Source organism: Mustela putorius, unplaced genomic scaffold, assembly GCF_011764305.1.
Source record: "Mustela putorius furo isolate JIRA1106 unplaced genomic scaffold, ASM1176430v1.1 tig00003845_pilon_pilon_pilon, whole genome shotgun sequence".
In the NCBI taxonomy this organism is placed as follows: Eukaryota; Metazoa; Chordata; class Mammalia; order Carnivora; family Mustelidae; genus Mustela; species Mustela putorius.
In genome coordinates, this window is record NW_025421998.1 from 79606815 (window position 1) to 79624954 (window position 18140).

The 18140-nt window shown below is 37.9% G+C and overlaps 1 protein-coding gene across 1 annotated transcript in view; it reads right to left on the bottom strand.

Annotated features, from left to right (window-relative positions):
- Nucleotides 1-17328, bottom strand: part of WASL (WASP like actin nucleation promoting factor) — a 76237-nt gene extending 58909 nt beyond the window's left edge. The window contains exon 1 of the mRNA XM_004741863.3: nt 16874-17328. Coding sequence (XP_004741920.1) covers nt 16874-16990 — 117 coding nt within the window. The 5' untranslated portion in view covers nt 16991-17328. The remainder of the gene's footprint in view (nt 1-16873) is intronic.
- Between the last annotated feature and the right edge of the window lie 812 nt (nt 17329-18140).

The window sequence follows — 18140 nt, forward strand, 5'->3', positions numbered from 1 at the left end:
CACTTGGTCATGATGATTCTTTTTTATGATTTATAATTATTAAATGAGTAACTATTTGAAAAAAAATAAAACTCTAAAGAAAAAAATAGCATTCTACCCATTCTGCACTCCATATACAATAATTAATTGGAGATGAAAAAATTAGAAATGAAACCTACACATAAAAAGTCAGAACCACAAAACTTCTAGAAGAAGCATTTAACTATCATTGTAACCTTGGCATAGGCAAAGACTTCTTAGAACACAAAAAGCATTTTCCGGAAAAGAAAAAAAAAGGTAAATTACCTCATCAAAACTAAAAAGCCCAACCCATCAATACACATTACTTAGAAAATAACGAGGCAAACCACAGAAAATATTTGAGGTACATAAATGGCCTTGTGTCCAGAATATATAAAGCACTCCTAAGTCATTAATAAACAGATAACTCACTAAATATATGAGTAAGAGTTGAAAAGCTACATTAAAAAACAAAGATACATAAATGAACAATAAATACATGAAAGTTACTCAACATCATTAACTGTCAGGGAAATGCAAATAAAAAACATGCTGAGACGCTATTTCACACCAACTAGGATGGCCAAAATCAAAAAGACTGACCATACCAAGTGTTGACAAAGACGGGGAATAATTAGAAGTTCCATATACTGTTGGTCAAAGTGTAAAATGGCACTAGCCACTTAGAGAACTATCTGAAAGACTGTTATAAAAATATACATCTTCCTACAACAATGTGATTCTTCTCCTAGATATGTACCACAAAGAAATAAAAACATGCGTGACATAAAAAATTTGTACAAGAACATTCACAGAAACCTTTTAACTGTCCCAAATGGGAAATAACTTAAATATCCATCTATAGGAGAATGCATAAGTAAACTATGATATATTCCTCAATGGAACACCACCGACCAATAAAAACAAATACCTACGCAATAACACAAATGAATCTCAAAAACATGCTGTGTGAAAGAAGTCAAACAGACAAAACCTAAGCCATTGTGACAGAAATCAAAAAGTGATTTGCTAGGGATAGTGGTGAAGGGGTGGTAAGAATTAGAAAGTAACTGGTTGGACAGAGACACAGAAACTTTATAAGGTATTAAGAGATACTCTTTTATTTTTTTTTAAAGATTTTATTTATTTATTTGACAGAGATCACAAGTAGGCAGAGAGGCAGGCAGAGAGAGAAGGGGAAGCAGGCTCCCCGCTGAGCAGAGACTTTGCAGGGATGCAGAGCTCCTTCCCAGGACCCTGAGATCATGCATGACCTGAGCTGAAGGCAGAGGCTTTAACCCACTGAGCCACACAGGTGCCCCTTAAAGAGATATTCTTAATCTTTGTTTTTTTAGGGGGGTGCTTGTTACACAAGTGTATCACATGTCAAAATTCATCAATTTTAGTATTTAGGTATATAAATCTGTTTTATTGTTATGTAAATTATACCTCAATTGTTTTAAAAGTGAAAAATACCTTACCCTGATGAGTTTTAAAAACAAACTGTCAAATTACTTCTATGTGTGACACAAAGTTGTTTGCAAGGTGACTAGACAAAAAGGGAAAGTTGTAACAATAAATATTAACACAACTTTCTTACTTGCTTTATTCAAGAAAAACCCATAAAATCCTACTTTGTTATACTTATTTTCTCATTCATTCACTTTTTAAATTTTTATTTGATCTTTCACCAAGATTTTAATTAAATTCAAATTGATTAATATATAGTGTAGTATTAGTTTCAGGAATAGACTCTAGTGATCCATTATATAACACCAGTGCTCCTGACAAGTGCCCACCTTAATGCCCATTCACCCATTTACCCCATCTCCCCAACCTCCTACCCTTGACCCTCAGTTTGTTCTCTATAGTTGAGAGTCTCTTATGGTTTGGTCCCTCTCTACTTTTACCTTATTTTAATTTTTCCTTTCCTTCCCCTATGTTCATCTGCTTTATTTCTGAAATTCAACATGAGTGAAATCATATGATATTTGTCTTTCTCTTACTTCGCTTAGCATAATATACTCTAGTTTCATCCATGTCATTACAAATGGCATGATTTCATTCTTTTTGGATAGCTGAGTAACGTTCCATTGTATATCTATATACCATTTCTTCTTTATCCATTTAAATCCAGCTTAAAGATATTTGGACTCTTTCCATACTTTACTGTCGATTCATTCACTATCACTTTAAAATTGAAAAATCTCTAATACTTAAGAAAAATCATTTCCAGGACTCAGGAAAATCACATTTAAGAAATCAGAACATTTTTATGGAATTAAATTTAAAAAACTATTGCTATTTATATTTGTTTAATGTTACTTAGTATTAATGGCCCCATAGGTAGGCTTACATAGCAATTGGGCACTTTCAAGAACTACAAAGAATACACTAGATTATCATAATAAAAGGGACAAGGACAGCATAATTTGGCAATATAAAGTCAAATTTTAAGTATACTTATCCCTTTAAGCAACTCTATTTCTTTGAAATTATCACAGTAAAACAACAGATCAAGACAGATGGAATATATGTATACACACAAATATTAGGGAGAATACTAGCAGAAATAAAAAGAAAAAAGAAAAGAGAAAATTAACTATCTATTCTAGGAAGTTGGTCAATCTTCTTTGATGTGTCCCTTCCACTGAAAACAGTATACTTACTAACATGAAACAATGTTAATAAAAAATTAGTATCTATATTTGTCTTGGGGTGTTTGCTGAGAGTAAGTACACCTTTTTATTTATTATCCAGTAATTCATGAAAAACAAAACCTAGAAGGATATATACAAAAATATTAATAAGAGCTTTTTCTGGGTGATGGGGTTTATAGATAATTTTCCATTTTTATGATTACTACCCAGTGAACTGCTTAAGTATGCACTCCCCAGTAGACAGAGTAAGTGAATCACATAAGCAATTTCAAATTTTCAAGTAGCCAGTATGTAAATAAAGAGTAGATAAAATAAATTTTAATAAATTTAACTGAAAATATTTCTTAAACTGTCATTTCAGCATGTAATCAATATTAAAATCTTTTTTTTTTTTTTTAAGTTTATTTATTTAAGGGATGCCTGGGTGGCTCAGTGGATTAAGTGTCTGCCTTCAGCCCAGGTCATGATCTCAGAGTCCTGGGATCAAGCCCCACATCAAGCTCTCTGCTCAGCAGGGAGTCTGCTTTTCTCTCTACCTCTGCCTGCCACTCCCCCTGCTTGTGCTCTCTGTCCAATGAATAAATAAAATCTTAAAAAAAAAAAAAAAAGTTTATTTATTTAAGCAACTCTATACCCAACATGGGGCTCAAACTCACAACCCCGAAATCAAAAATCACATACTCTTCTGACTGAGCTAGCCAGGCATCTCAATATTAAAATCTTAGTGAAATATTTTGCATTCTTTTTTGTACTAAGTCTTAGTTTTAGTCTTAGAAATCCAGGGTGTATACCATAGTTACTGTACATATCAATTTGAACTAATAATACTTCAAGTGCTCAACAGTCACATGTGGTTAGTGGCTACCAGGTACATTATCAGACAGTGAAGGTCTTAATCTCTATAATAAACACTATATTTTTAATGGAAAGGAGAAGTCATTTTTTAAATAATCAGTCACTTGACTGCTATCAGAGACCTTTTCCCAAAGTCTCACACCTGAATATTACATAATTTTTTGAGTTATTCATACTGTTTCCTAGTATTCTGTGGGAAAATTCTGTTTTTAGAAATGAACAGGTTGGTCTGAGCTCATGGAAGAAAGGTACAATACAAAAATTAAAAATGTAGCACTAGCAGTCTTTCAGTATAGAAGTAGGTGTATACATAAAACCAGTTCCCTGATTTCTACATGTCCTAAACAGTAAATTCCTGATAGTTAAATTCAGTACATATTAACTGCTTAGCTATATACTATGAACATTATTTCAAGGTCTTTTAATGTGACATTAAAATTATGCACAGTATGTTTAATCGAATAAAGAATTAAAATAACTTCTGCTTCAGAAAATTCTCTGAGTTCTCCTAAAAAATAAGAAAAAGATCATAATCATTAGATGCATCAAAACAGGCTTGAAAAATTAAGGATTCATTCAGTATTTAAGTAAACCTAAGAATTCCTACCAGAGGAATTTCTCCTCCTATCAGAAGTAAGAACTGCATCAAATGTCTCAAAAGCCATACAAACAAGAGAGTGGCGTAAGATATTTAAAGTGCTAAAAGAAAAACCCACCAATCTACAATTCTGTATACAGCAAAATTAGCCTCAAAAGTGGTTAAGTACTTGTTAAGACAAACAAATTCAATTTGTTCCCACTAGACAAGAAGCCTACCTACAATAAGTACTAAAAATTCGTTAGAGGGAAGTAAATGAAATGTCAGAAACATGAATATACTTGTAAGAAGAAAGGGTTAGAGAAAGAATAAATGAAGGTTAAATAAAATCTTTTTTCTTATTTTTAACTGCTCTAACACATAACAGCACCAATGTATTTAGTGATTATGGTTTATAGATCAGCAAAATGAATGAAAGCAATGTTATAAGGGATGACATGGAAGAACTGGGAGTACTCTGTCATAAGGTACTTACACTAGCCATGAGGCAATACTGTTACTTGATATTAGACTTAGACTGACTATAAATGTATACTGCAGGATGTAGGGGAGCCACTAAAAAAATTTTTTTAAGAAATACAATTGATATGTTGAGAGGAATTAAAATGGAATCATATAAAATGCTCAATTAAAACCAAAAGCTTGGGGCACCTGGGTAGCTCAGTCAGTTAAGCCTCCAACTCCTGGTTTCAGCTCAGGGCACAATCTGGCACTCCAGAGAGAGGGAGCATGTGCACATGCTCCCTCTCTCTTTAAAATAAATAAATAAATATCTCTAAAAAAGACAAAGCAGAAAAAGAGCAGAAGAAGAAAAAATGAAACACTGAACAAGGGCAACAAATAGAAAAAAACAATATAGTAGACCTTAATCCAATTATATCAGTAATCACTTTAAATGTAAGTGGTCTAAATATACTAATTAAAAGGGAGTGACTGTCAGAGTGGATTAAAAAGGAGAGCCAAGTGTATGTTGTTTACCCAAAAAATAAATAAATAAAAATAAAAAATTTAATTATAAAGACAGATAATTAAAAGCAAAGAGAAAAATATTCTATGCCAACACTACATGAAAGAAAGCTGGAGTAGCTATATTAATTTTGGGCAAAGCATACTTTAGAGTGGGACACTTGGGTGGCTCAGTCAGTTAAGCATCTGCCTCCCACTCAGGTCATGAGGATAGAGTCCTACATCGGGCTCCTTGCTCAGCAGGAAACCTGCTTCTTCCTCTCCCTCTGCCTGGTGCTCCCCTGCTTGTACTCTCTTTCTCTGACAAATTGGAAGGAAAAAAAAAAAAAAGCATGCTTTAGAGCAAGGAAGATTGTCAGGAATAAAGAGGGACATTACATAATGATAAGGAGACCAATTCTCAGGAAGATATAACAATATTTAATAGTCTGCATTTAACAACAGAGCATTAAAATACATGAGGCAAAAGCTGACAGAACTGCAAGAAAAAACAGATGAATCCACTATTTAAGCTGGAGACTCCAGCAGTATTCAAGCAATAACTGACAGATCTAATTGGCAGAAAATCAGTGAGGACTCAACACTATTATTCGTTGGTAAGCTGGATCTAGTTCACATTTATAGAATACTTCATTCAACAGCAAAATATACATCTCTCTCAGGTCCACATGGAATAATCACCGAGTGAGAGACAATTCTGGGCCATAAAACACAACTTAAATTTAAAAGAAGAGAGGAGTACCTGGGTGGCTCAGTCAGTTAAGCATCTGCCTTTGGCTCAGGCCATGATCCCCAGGTTCTGGGGCTGAGCCCCATGTATGGCTCCCTGCTAAGCAGGGAGTCTGCTTCTCCCTCCCTGCTCCCCCCCCCACTCCAATCAGGATCTCTCTCTTTCAATAGTAAATAAAATCTTTTTAAAAATAAAAATTAAAAAATAAAATAACAAATCATGCAAAGCAGACAACAATGTGGAAATCAATAAAAGAAATTTTCAAAATATTTGGAGTTAAACATATTGCTATATAACACAGGATTTAAAAGGGTTTTGAGAAATTAATTTTTAAAAATTATTTACTTATTTGTTTGAAAGTGAGAGAGTGGGGAGAGAGAGCGAGCGTGCACACAAATGGTGGAAAGGGGCAGAGGGAGAGGGAGAAGCAGACTCCCCACTGAGCAAGGAGGCCTACACAGGGCTCAATCCCAACCCTGGGACCACGACCTGAGCCAAAGGCAGATGCTTAAACAACTGAGGCATCCAGGTGCTCCAAGTCTTGAGAAATTTAAAAAATAATGTGGAGTTAAATGAAAATATAACTTAGCAAAATTTGTGGCATGAAGCAAAAACAGCACTTAGAGAGAATTTATAGCACTGAATGCACATAAAAGTGAAAAAAAAAAGGGCAACAGTCACATTAAACCATTAAGGAGAGTGTTATATGAAGCCTAACTGTACTGGAGGCTTAGAGGGGTAAAAGAGTATTTTAACTTTTAATGCTGTATAGTGCACTGTGTATGTGTATGTTTTAAACAATGAGTATAAGTGGACATTACTTTTACACTCTAAAACAACTTTAAATGGCTAATACATATGATAAGAAAATCATAAAACTACAGAATGAATTAAGAACTAAATAGTAAATAAAAGACTTGTTTTCCAATGGGAAGCCATAATATGTCAATTCTTCCTAACTTAATCTACAAATTCAATGCTATTCCAAATCAAAGCAAATATTTTCTGGGGGACAGAGATGGTAGGTAAGTCTTAAAAAAATACAAAGCATAGGCACATAAAAATAGCCAGAAGATACTGAAAAGGAGAGTAATGAGGGGCTTAATGATAATCAAACTCTACCATCATTATAAAGTTACATTCATTAAAATTTCTCTAACAGGCAAAGAAATAAATAAATAGAAGAGAATGCAAAAATACATGTAAGTACATCTGGAAATTTAGTAAATAATAAAGGTTGCATTTCAAATAGATGAAAGAAAAAACTGTTCAATAAATGGTATTGGGACAACTAGCCATTTGTAAAAATATAAAGCTGGATTTCTTCTATACTCATTTTCCAAAGTTATTTCCAGAAAGATCGAAGATAAAATGTTCAAAATATAACCACAAAGGTAAGAAAATTGAGAAAATATTTTTGCAATTCTAAGCTAGGGCAGTATTAAGTGAAAGCTTGGAATAATAGAAAAGATTATTATATCTAACTATACAAAACTTCAAATCCCATGCAGTGAACAGAAATACCAAGTATACTTCTGCTAAAGATAAATGACAAATTGCAAAAAAAAAAAAAAAAAGAAAAAAAAAGAAAAAAAAAAACACCTGTAATATACAGTAACTATCCCTAAAGAGTTCTTCAAATAACTACGGGGGGAAAAAAGCCCAATAGAAAAACTGGTCTAAAGACAAGAATAATTCACAGAAGTATCAATAACCAGACATGAAAAAATATTTAACTTCACTAAAAACTACAAATCAAATACGATTTTTTTTTTTTTTTGGCCAGTATAACTGTCAAGATGGAAATGATTTTGAAATACTAATATTGGTAAGAATATATGGAGTTCAGAAACAACTGCTTTGGAAGACAATCCAGCGGTATGTATTAAAATATATATAATTATTTTATTTATTTTACTTTACTTATTTTATTTGAAAAAGAGAGAATGAGAGTGAGAGAGAGAGAGAACAAGAAGGGAAGGGTCAGAGGGTCAATCAGAGACTTCTCAGAGGCTGAGCAGGGAGCATGGATGGGGACTCAATCCTGGGACTCCAGAACCATGACCTTGAGCCAAAGGCAGTAGCTTAACCAACTGAGCCACCCCGGCGCTCAGTACACTTTCTAAAGATTTTATTTATTCATCTGACAAGGAGAGAGCACAAGCAAGGGGAGCAGCAGGCAGAGAAAGAGGGAGCCTGATGTGGGACTGATCCCGGGGCCCTGGCTGGGCTCATAACCTGAGCTGAAGGCAGACGCTTATCTGAGCCACCTAGGTGTCCCTATAGCACTTTTTCTAAAGGCAAAAACTTGGAAAGTAAAAAATACCTAACGTCCAGGACTGAATTATGTCTCCTTAAAAGATATATTGAAGTTCTAATACCTGTATCTACAAATGGACCTTACTTTCAAAGTGCGGCTTTGCAAAGTGTAACAACGTTAAAATGAGGTCATTAGGGCTGACATTAATCCAATGACTGGTATCCTTATAAGAGAAAACACAGACAGGTAGAGAACACCATGTGATTACATAGGTAGAGATTAGAGTCATGAATCTCTAAGCCAAGGAACATCAAGGATTGCCAGCAATGCCAGAAGCTAAGAGAGAGGATGAGACAAATTCTCTCAGTGCCTCCAGAAGGAACCAACTCCGCAAACACCCTGATTTCTGACTGCTAGCCTCCAAAGTAAGCAAGAATACATTTGCCTTTTAGGCTACCTCGTTTGTGATACTTCATTATGGTAGCCCCAGAAAGTTAATACACTTATCAACAGTTACAGTAAGTTACAAGAAACTCAGAAAACAGAGGATGTATAAAAAAAAAAAAAAAACTATGCAATAGATATAAATGAAGATGGAAATATATGAAAGATATATTAATATAAGTGAAAAAATTAAGTTTCAGAACAGCATGTATAATACCATTTTTCAGATAAATTAAAGAGAACATCTTTCCCTCCAACTACTCACTGAAATCCACCCTTCTCAAATACTGGCCAAGTCAAATATGGGTTAGACTAGTTCCCTCTGTGATCCTGACCTGCACTGACACCTTCATAGACTGAATTCACTCCCAAGGCCTCAATAATCAACACTGCAAAGGAATCCAAAAGCTCTACTCCTACAGTCTCTACTATCTAACCATTACTATCAGGAGTTTCTGTTGTCATCTGGAATTCATACAGCCAACTAAACATTGCCATTTTTTTCTTCAAAATATTTTTATTACACAGCCATGGCACGGCAACTAGATTTCATCTTTGCAAAACCTGGACTGATCGGTAGTAGCCACCTGTAGGGATATGCTAAGTATTCAGAGACCATATGTGGACATAGTAGGAAAAAATGCTATGAGTGGTAGGTGGTGTCTGCCATGTGCACAAAGACCATGGATTTAACTATACATCATAACCCTTCTTTTGTTCCAGATGCTGCTACAATTCAGGTTCCTAAGCCAGGCCAGGTCAGCTGAAATAATGAATATGAGAATGTTTACTAAACTTTAAACCATTACTGAATTATTTCCACTACGAATGTAATTTCTAGCTTTCCCCATCTCTAGATCCTTCCAGCTTGATACTTTTTGAATCAAAGATCTTTTTGACCTCATACTACTTAAGAACTAAAGCTCAACATCTGAAGGTCAAGGTCCTTCAAAATCTGGCCTCAACTTACCCTTCAAACTTATCATTTATTGTGTTCTCAAGCAAACACCATTCTAGCCAAGCCAGTCTATTTAATATTTCCTAATACTCTTGCAAATGTTATAGTCTGAACTTACGTATTTCCCTCAACTTGAACTGAGTTGCTTCCTTGTTCCTGACAATTTGAGGACATTTTAAGTCCGCATGTTTAAGCCCCACAATGATGTACCAAAACCCATGGTAATCTAACTTTCCTCTTTATTATTTAAATCTTTAGTATGGGCTGGCTTGTAAAACGTATCTTTTTGTGCATGATTTTTGTCTTCCCCAGCTAAGGAATAAGGACTGAATCTTCCTCACTCCTTTCATGTATTCTAAGATACTGAGAGGATGTTATGTTCTCAGTAAGTCCTCGGTACTTGATCATGATGACATTTCATTAATAAAAAGAGAGGAAATCATCTGGGTTTCTAACTAGCTTTATGAATTACATACAAACCAATCAACTCCTTCACTATAATGAAAATTTCTTAGGTATTTAAGGATCCTCTAATATTTTACGGCAACAGAAGTATTCATCACAGTGGAGGAACAATATCTCTTAAAATTTTTTTATTCTGGAACCAAAGACATGACAAATAAACAATTTCACCTCTATCTTAATAATTAAAAATACTAGATTTAGCTTCTCCAAATCTAATATAAAATTTAACTTGAAAATGAAACTTGAAAAACATTTCATTGTCCAAAGACTACTGTATGTTTAGCTTATGATAATTTTGATCGCATATCATTTTTAATAGCATTTTATATTCCTAGGTATCTCTCATATTTCCCTTTTGTTTGAGTTTATTTGGTGTTCAAAGAGCACCCCTTTCACAAAGACAGGTTTCTATAGTAATGTTCAGATCAAGTTAAAAATAAGTTTAAAAAATCACTATGGCAGAGGAACCAAGGGGCCAAGGTAACTGAGAAACCAAGGAAACTAACAGAAACCCACAGTAATTGAACTATTAAGTCACTTCAAATCTTTCATTTGATTCCATTTTCTAAAGGTGGCTTTTCTAGATTTCCCTCTTCAATAGTATTCTAAACGCAATTATTTGGTCTCTTTAAAAAAGGGTCATAATTCCTCCACAAAACATTAACTCCAAAGTGAAACTAATAGTCTAATTAATTTCACTCTCCTATATTGATATTATAGTTATTAATCCTCCACTATTAAGAATGCTGATAGAGATACGATAGATGTAACAAATAAAAACAGGATATATTTCTCTTACATGTATTTATGAAGAGTTAAATACACAAAATGTCTTCTAATTACTAATACATAACCACTTAAAAGTACTAGACTGTTCACTCATACACCACTGAGAGTCACAGTTACAGTTAACAATATATATTACAGTGGACAAGAATGTATGAACTTGCTTTGCTTCCAAAACCTTTAGTGAAAGTGACCTCTATCCTGGGTTCTATAAACTCCCAGACAGATCAACTTTCAATTAATAACCTCTATCCGCTCTTTTATACCTCAACTTTGAATTAGTTTCTTTAAAATGACCAAGCCAATGGGCGCCTGGGTGGCTCAGTTGGTTGAGCAACTGCCTTCGGCTCAGGTCACCGTCCTGGAGTCTCGGGATCGAGTCCCGCATGCGGCTCCCAGCTCCATGGGGAGTCTGCTTCTCCCTCTGACCTTCTCACCTCTCATGTCCTCTCTCACTGTCTCTCTCTCAAATAAATAAATAAAATAAAATAAAATAAATAAAATGACCAAGCCAAGTGTGCCTGGGTGGCTCAGTGGTTAACTGTCCACCTTCAGCTCACGTCATGATCCCAGGGTCCTGGGATAGAGCCCTACATTGGGCTCCCTGCTCTCAGCAGGAAGCCTGTGTCTCCCTCTTCCGTTCCCCCTACTTGTGTTCCCTCTCTCGCTGTCTCTCTGTCAAAACATAAATAAAAATATTTTAAAATAGTATTAAAATAAATAAATAATAGAAATAAAATAAAATAAAATGACCAAGTCAGTTCACTATAACTGCTGAATCTCACACTTAAACAAAAACTTTTTTAAACTCTTCTTTACCTTCTTTCACATGCTTCCCCAAACAACCAGAACACTTTAGAAGTGGCAGGTACTCCAAGTGCTATACATACATTATAGCATTATTTTCTGAAATCCTTGAGTAAGCCCATTTTACAAATCTAGATAGACATTAAGGCTCATATTGGCTAAGAAATTTGACAATAAGCTAAGAATTATAAGAAATAGGATTTATAACCCAAATCTGCTAGATTCTTCTAAATCTCCTCCTATACTTATAGTTTATCCCATATGACACACACTTTTATAATCACCTTTTCCCTCCATACTAGACAAGGTTGCCTTCTCTGCCTCGTATATTCCAAATCCCGTAAGTATTAACCTTCTTTCTCTTCCAAAACTCAAGGTGAAATATATTCTCAGCCCTAACTTCCCACCAGTGCTGCCTTAATTCAGGCCTTCATCAAAACAATGACCCTACTAGGCACCTCTTCCTATAAACCTATTGTAGAATTTAAAACAGAAAGTAACTATTGGGATAGCTACTATTACCACCTGTATTCAGCATCTGACTTAAACCATTCTGGGTTTTGTGTTTTTTTTTTTTAAGATTTTATTTATTTATTTGACAGATCACAAGTAAGCAGAGAGGCAGACAGAGAGAGAGAGGAGGAAGCGGGCTCCCTGCCAAGCAGAGAGCCTGATGTGGGACTCAATCCCAGGACCCTGAGATCATGACCTGAGCCAAAGGCAGAGGCTTAACTCACTGAGCCACCCAGACGCCCAACCATTTGTTCTAATAGAAGAAGATTTAAGTACAAATACAACCTGCATCAGAAACTGAAGACTTTAACAACCTGACTGAGCAATGAGAAATACTAAATGAGCTCCTAAGGAATAAAAGAGTTAGCAAGTATAATTAATTAATAAGTGGTCAGTGATCTGTACACTAGATGTCATAAAAATTATAGAAAACTACATAGGCATAAGGTCTAATCTCCCAAAATTACATACAGGGTGAGAAAACAAACCAAAAAACTAACAAAAGAATATAAGCAAGTTAAAACAAGTACTGAGGAATCAAAAGAAATGAAAATTAAAGATGGTTAATAAAAATGGCTCCTTAAACACCACTAAATCTTGTAATAAACCAGGTCAGCATGGTAGAAATAAGCAGCAGTCAATATTACTAACCTCAACCCAAAGATGGTTGTAGAGAGCTAGTGTAAGATTTTACTTTTCCCAATCCTGAATTTCTTTTTCAGGACTACATATACTAAACCTCACTTGGCAAGATGGCATATACTCTACAGAAAGTAAGTTAAATCACAGTACAACAGAACTAACAACAAAATAAGACCTGTCAGCCTTTTTTTTTTTTTTACAGATTTTATTTATTTAATAATAATATCTTGCACAGAGATAGTGTGAGAGCACAAATGGGGAGGAGAGGGAGCAGGAGGTCCCCTGCTGAGCAGGAAGCCTGAGGTAGAGTCCATCCCAGGACCTGAGCAGAAGGCAGAGGCTTAACCCACTGAGCCAGCCAGGTACCCCAAGAGCTGATAATCTTGATGGGTTTTTTGATAATCTTGTTTTTAAACTCTTAATTGTTCTAAGAAAATACCCCAGCTAATGAACTGCATCAGAACTACTTAAGTAAAAATACTTAACATATACTGACTTATTATACATAACTTTAAGTGAAACCTCATCTTTCACAAAATCTGTTCTTTAAAACTGTGGCAAAATAGATTTAAGATTCACCTCTTCCATCAAACCAATCACCAACATGGAGTCTAATACAAGGCATATTTCCACTTAGTTAAGTATGCATGTGTCTGCATACTTTTTCTGCTGGTGGTTATACCTGACTTTAACCTAATTCTCTTCCCTCACCCACTAAATCTAAGTGGAATGAAATCCTACTAAAAGACTTTTTAATTGCCCTGGAATTCCTACCAGCAGTGCCTTAATTTAGGCCCTCAAATCTCATGTACACTACTGTTAAATACTTACCTGATCTCCTTTGTCTCCACTCTTACAACCGTCAATCGACCTTCTATAGCACCTTCAACTTTCCCCCCAACTTTCTAACAGTCATACCTGATCTTGTGTACTAACCAGTACAAAACTTCATCAACTGTATCTCTCTCTTACATCTATGAAATACCTTATTAGAGATAGTCTATACTAAAACAAACAAGACAAAACAAAACAAAAAAATCTTTTTTTTAAAATTTAAACTTAACTCACAAAATACACACCCAAGAGTAAAGGGAAACAAACATTTCAAATGTGTTTCAGGATTATCCTATCAGAAAACAGTAAATTTCATATATGTTAAAGTCTCCTGTTAAGCCTGCTAGAAATAGAAATGCCCAAGTTCCACTTCAGACTCACTGAATATTATCTAGGAATGCCAGCTAGCAATATTTGTAAACTCTACAATGTTTCTAATGCATACCTAAATTTGAGAACCAAACAGAAATCCTCCTTGCTCCGTAACAAACTACTAGTAGGCCTCCAACTTTCCAAGATGTCTCATTTCTCTCATCAACCTGGGAGCATATACTAATCTTAAATAGTCAGGTATCACCCAACCTAAAAAATATAATTCATCCTCTTTTAACTCCTAAACTTAAAAAAAAAAAAAAAAAAAAAAAAAAAAACCACCATCCTTATATTTACATATGGTCCTCCTAATCCATAAAATCATCCCATCAGACAGTATCCCTATTTTAGAAATGAGAAAATCAATTCTATCACAAGAAGTAAAAAAAAAAAAAAAAAGAAAAAAGAAAGAAAAAGAAAAGAAAAAAACAAGAACAAAACTTGTCCTAAGTGACCAAATGAGTTTGAACTCTGATGTGCTGACTACAAGCCAAGACATTCTGCACTGTGACATGCAGCATCTTACACATCATTCTGAAGTACTGACTTACTCATCAGTTTACTTACTTGTTTCCCTTTTGAGACAGTGAAGCTCTTTGAGGGCAGGCATCTCCCCTGATTTTGACCTCAACATTTAGTTACTCAATATATATTTGTTGAGTCAAAGAAGGAATGCAGCTCCTCCAGAACTGGGACTATATAACTACTTATGTTTCATTCCTTGAACGCTTAGATATGGCTCTGAATACACTTCTTCCTTAAGAAATCTGGTCTGACTTGTAAACGTTATTGCTGATTTTTTTTTTAAATGATATAACCTATTTCACTATTATTTTAAGCTAAAAAAAAAAAAACTGCCAGTCAGCAAAGAAGAAAAAAAAGATCGTTCAAAAAATTAAAATAGTCTTACTTTACTCAAGTAACTGGAGACTTCAAATATTAAAAGTTAATCTTCACAATAATTTCATACCACTAGAGTGTGGTTTTAAATGACAAATTCAAAAGGTAAAGGTGATGAATAATAGATGGCATAAAGATATTGAGCAATGAATACTGATGGCTCATTCTGCAATCCACTTATGCTAACCAGAAAGCAAAACTATCTCAATGACAGTATTCTTCCACATCTTTTTTTTGAAACCAGTAAACATTACAGGTAAGCACAGAGCAATTAGTCAGTGCACTCGTGTTTAAATGTAATGTCCTTCCTGCCTAAAGTTAATGTGTCTGGTATGTAAAACATAATACAACTACTTCCTTTCTGACACAGATTACATAGCAAATAAAAATAAACCAGTGAAATTTTAATTTTTTTTCATTTGCAGATAATGTAACATTTAAAGAGCTGGAGATTTTCCTAAACTGAAAATATACAAAAGTTAGTGCTGCTTTTAAGAATCTCACACTCCAATTGTATCAAGTTCTGATGGAAAAAAAAGAAGTGATTATTCCTTCTGCACGACTTTTTGAAATAAATCAATAACAAATTAAGAGAAATACCCTTCTAAAACAACATGATGTAGTGGAAAGTACAACAAACTAGGCATCAGGAGTCCAGATTTTCTAGTTCTGGTTACATTACTAAACTGCTGTGTGACTTGGGGTTCACTGGCTGTTTTCTCATTTGTTTAAAAGCAGTGGGTGTGTGTGTGGGGGGACTTGATTATCCTTAAAGTCGTTTCCCAAAATATTGATTTTAAACCAGTCTTCTTATTTCATTCTTCTAATCAGCAAAATATGAAACACATCTGAATTAAATGTAATGATTCAATCTCCAAGAGGATACAAAAGGTTGACTCCTATAAAGTTAACAATTAACCCATACGGTAACTTTCCAGAAACTGTCTAATCTTAACTTCTTAAACAAGCAGACTTAGCCTAGCTTAACACTACTAAGAAAAGTTGTAAAATGGTACTGCTCTGTGGACATTTCAGTAGGGGTTTCCTGAGTCGCCGCGGCACAGACAGTGCAGGTGCTAACACGCCAAGGAGGGGAGAAAGGGACCCAAACAGCGTTTGAACAAACTCAACCACAGTTCAAACCAGCCACCGCAGTAAGATGCAGCCTGACAAGGCCTACACCACAGAGCAGAACCTCCCCACCCCCAGAAGTGCCAGCAGCCAATGTAATGAATGCTTCCGTCAACAACACACATTCCCCTTCCCACAGCAGAACTGCTTGCTCCCAACCGGCCATCTGGGGTTGGAACAGGCCGCACAGCACCAACCTAAGAATCACTCTCAGGCCCCCAAAGGCCCAGAACTACTAGAGATTGCGGTTCCCCTGCGCATGGTTGTGGGGAGAGCAGCACCTCCTCCCACCAATGGAGGAAAAAAAAAAAAAAAAAAAAAAAGTCAGTGGGGAGGAGAGCAGAAACCAGGCCTGGGCGAGATTGCTGGAGAAATAAACGCTGGTTCTCTGCAAATGGGGATCAGTAGCATTTCCTGCCCTCATTCTGAACCGATGCACTCGACTTCATTCCCTCCTGGGATCCTAAAGGGGGATCAAATACCCCAATCTGGTCCTCTTCATTCATATCTGGGCTTCATTCCTTGACCTACCCACTCCTGAACCTCAGCCATTGTGAAAGAAGGTACCCCCAAATCAAGCAGTAGGAGGTGAAGCGAGGGCCAGTACAGAGGCCCGGTTTTTAAGATCGAGCAGCTCGTGCAAGAATAAAATCCCCTTGTGGCCTGAGAGCAAAGTTTGAACCAGCAGCAAGGGCGCAGACCCGGGCCCGGCCAGGCAGGGTTCCAGGACAGGCCTGCGGAGGTGACACTTTCCGTGCTCCCGGGCAGCTTCGGGAGGCGGCGTCCGGCGGCCCCGGCCCGCAGAGCCCGTACCCAGGGAGCCGGCCGGCTGGAGGCCTGGCCGGCAGCCGGACCCTCCCCGCGCCGCTCCCGCCTTCTTCCCCACTCCCACTTCCCGGGCCCGTGAGGTAACGTCGGGGAGGGGATGGAGACGCGGGTCTCGGCCACTGACCACACATTTCTTGCCGAGGAAGGTGAAGAGAGACTCATTCTCCTGCGGGGTGAGCAGCAAGGACCCCACGTTGGTGACCCTCCGCGGTGGCGGCGGCTGCTGCTGGCCGGAGCTCATGGTTTCGCTGGCGGGGTTGCGAGTCCAGGGCCGTCTCCGGCGAGTAGGCGAGCGCTCTTTCCCCTCTCGGTGACAGGGGTAGGAGGAGGGGAATCAGAGGCGCAGCATCTCGCAGCTCCTCGGGCGCGGGGAGGAGGAGGCCACGGGAAGGAGGAGCCAACCACGGGCCGCGCAGGGAAAGGGAAGCTCCCGGCTCCCGCCCGGCTAGGCTCCGGCCGGATGGCCGTTGTCTTCGTTCTCTGGCGACTGCGCTAAACTCCCAACTCCTCCTCCAAACCTTCTTCGGCGGCAGCAGCGGCGGCGGTGGCGGCCGCACAATCCAATATGGCAGCGGGGGCGGACGAGACCACAGGACGCAGGACGCGGGGGAGCGCGCCGGAAACGCGCGGCTGCGGGCCGGGCCCCTGAGGAGCACCCCCCCCACCCCACGCCGCGGCCGGCCTCGCCGCGCCGGCCCGAGGCCCCGCCCCCTTCCGGCGGGGCGCGGGCTGCGCGGTGGGACGCGGAGCTGTGATCACGCGTACCGGAGCCGGCCTCTGGCCTCGCTTCGGTGGGGCTCGGGCCCGGCGGCAGCCGCCTGCAGGGAAGAGGGGCCGCCCGCCCCCGGGCCGCGGACGCACACCTTGGCGAAGCGTCGGTAAAGACCCAGGTCCCCCCGCCCCAGAATAGCTCTTATTTGGGGGGCGCGGCAGCCGGACGTTCACATCGCGGGTCAAAAAGGTCTGGAATCTGGAGACGGAAGACTGGGAAGAGGGGACGCGCTCCCTGTGCTCCTCGCCGGTTTCGGTCAGAGCCGCAGGTGCCTGGGGTTTCTCAAACTTTGTCCAAACTTCAGCAGTGGGAGTGGAGGAACAAACAGGCCTCTCCCAGTATTGTGAAAGACGGATCTTGCTGATGGAGGTTAACAAAAATCACACGCGCTTAAAAAAAAAATTATTTTTTTTCTACCGTTTGCCTGGAGTGTTGCGTGGGATAAATGTATTTGGAACATTTAAATTCAATTTCTCTTCTCTGACGTGCCCTGAACACATTTTCCCCTGTCTTGTGAATTGGAAAATATGCTCCCCCCCCCTTCCCCATCTTTTTCTTTCTCTCAAACCCCAAACACTCTTGTCTTTTTATCCAAAAGAAATGCGCCCATACGGGGATG